This window comes from Anthonomus grandis, chromosome 14 (genome assembly GCF_022605725.1).
Source record: "Anthonomus grandis grandis chromosome 14, icAntGran1.3, whole genome shotgun sequence".
NCBI classification, from domain to species: Eukaryota; Metazoa; Arthropoda; class Insecta; order Coleoptera; family Curculionidae; genus Anthonomus; species Anthonomus grandis.
The window spans coordinates 2331089-2332040 of NC_065559.1; the positions used below are offsets into that span (position 1 = coordinate 2331089).

The window sequence follows — 952 nt, forward strand, 5'->3', positions numbered from 1 at the left end:
TATAAGGATAAAATAAGAATGTTAATGATGTTATTTAAGTAAGCCACATTCTAACTGTAGTAATTTTTACATCAACAAAGAATCTGCAGGACCATCTGAGAATGTTAGAGTTTAGATCGAAAGTAGTATTATTGTATGAATATATGTGAACATAGTAACAGAGTTTAGCAGATTCAAGTCATAATCTAATGAATAACTTATATAGTTTCCGAGAGTGTACTGGAACATTGCCTCCTAACCAATAAGATTATAAAACTGAATACATCTGGAAATAAACAACACCACTAGTTGTAGTAGAAGAACTAGTGGAAGAACAATGAATGCTTAAATTCCAGGGGAAGAAGACGGTTTTTAATAATTGGGTAATAAAATAAGTGTATGTTATGAAAATTGCTAAAGCCTGGGTCAAAGCATTTTCTTTGAATACTCACAATTCTTGTTTGCCAGTCTTTTCCCAGTTTTTCCAAATGTCCTTCGGCAGTTCCATAGTCGGCAATTTATTAATTGTTCATGTATAAGTCAAATTATTCAAACAAACCGGATAGAATAAAGTTTATTTTTTATTTAAAGAAAAAATCAAAAAAAATCCTCTCCAGACTCAACTCCAAAAATGCGAAAAGCGGGTGAGACGACACTTGACACTAATGACATTGACAATTGACAACAGGAGCATACAGCATGAAATACCGCACCGCTGCCACATAGTCACAGATATTGCATTTTCACAATACCCTTGGTTTATGTAATGCGTACGTTTTTTTGCTGTTTTCTTAATTTATGCAAAAAGTTCAAACTGATTTGAAAAAAAAGGTATTTTTAACATATCGTTGCTACATTGACACATAAACTTCACATTGTTGCCCCATAACCTTGAACAATGTTGAGTGGTGCCGCCATCTATCCGGGAACAAACAAATCCTATGACATAAATAAAACCATGATTGTCAAAATC

At 33.0% G+C, this 952-nt stretch overlaps 1 protein-coding gene across 1 annotated transcript in view; it reads right to left on the bottom strand.

Moving 5' to 3' along the window:
- The window catches only part of LOC126744511 (THO complex subunit 2), a 30198-nt gene extending 29556 nt beyond the window's left edge, over window positions 1-642 (bottom strand). Inside the window, exon 1 of the mRNA XM_050451947.1 lies at window positions 432-642. Coding sequence (XP_050307904.1) covers window positions 432-487 — 56 coding nt within the window. The 5' untranslated portion in view covers window positions 488-642. The remainder of the gene's footprint in view (window positions 1-431) is intronic.
- Window positions 643-952: the final 310 nt, after the last annotated feature.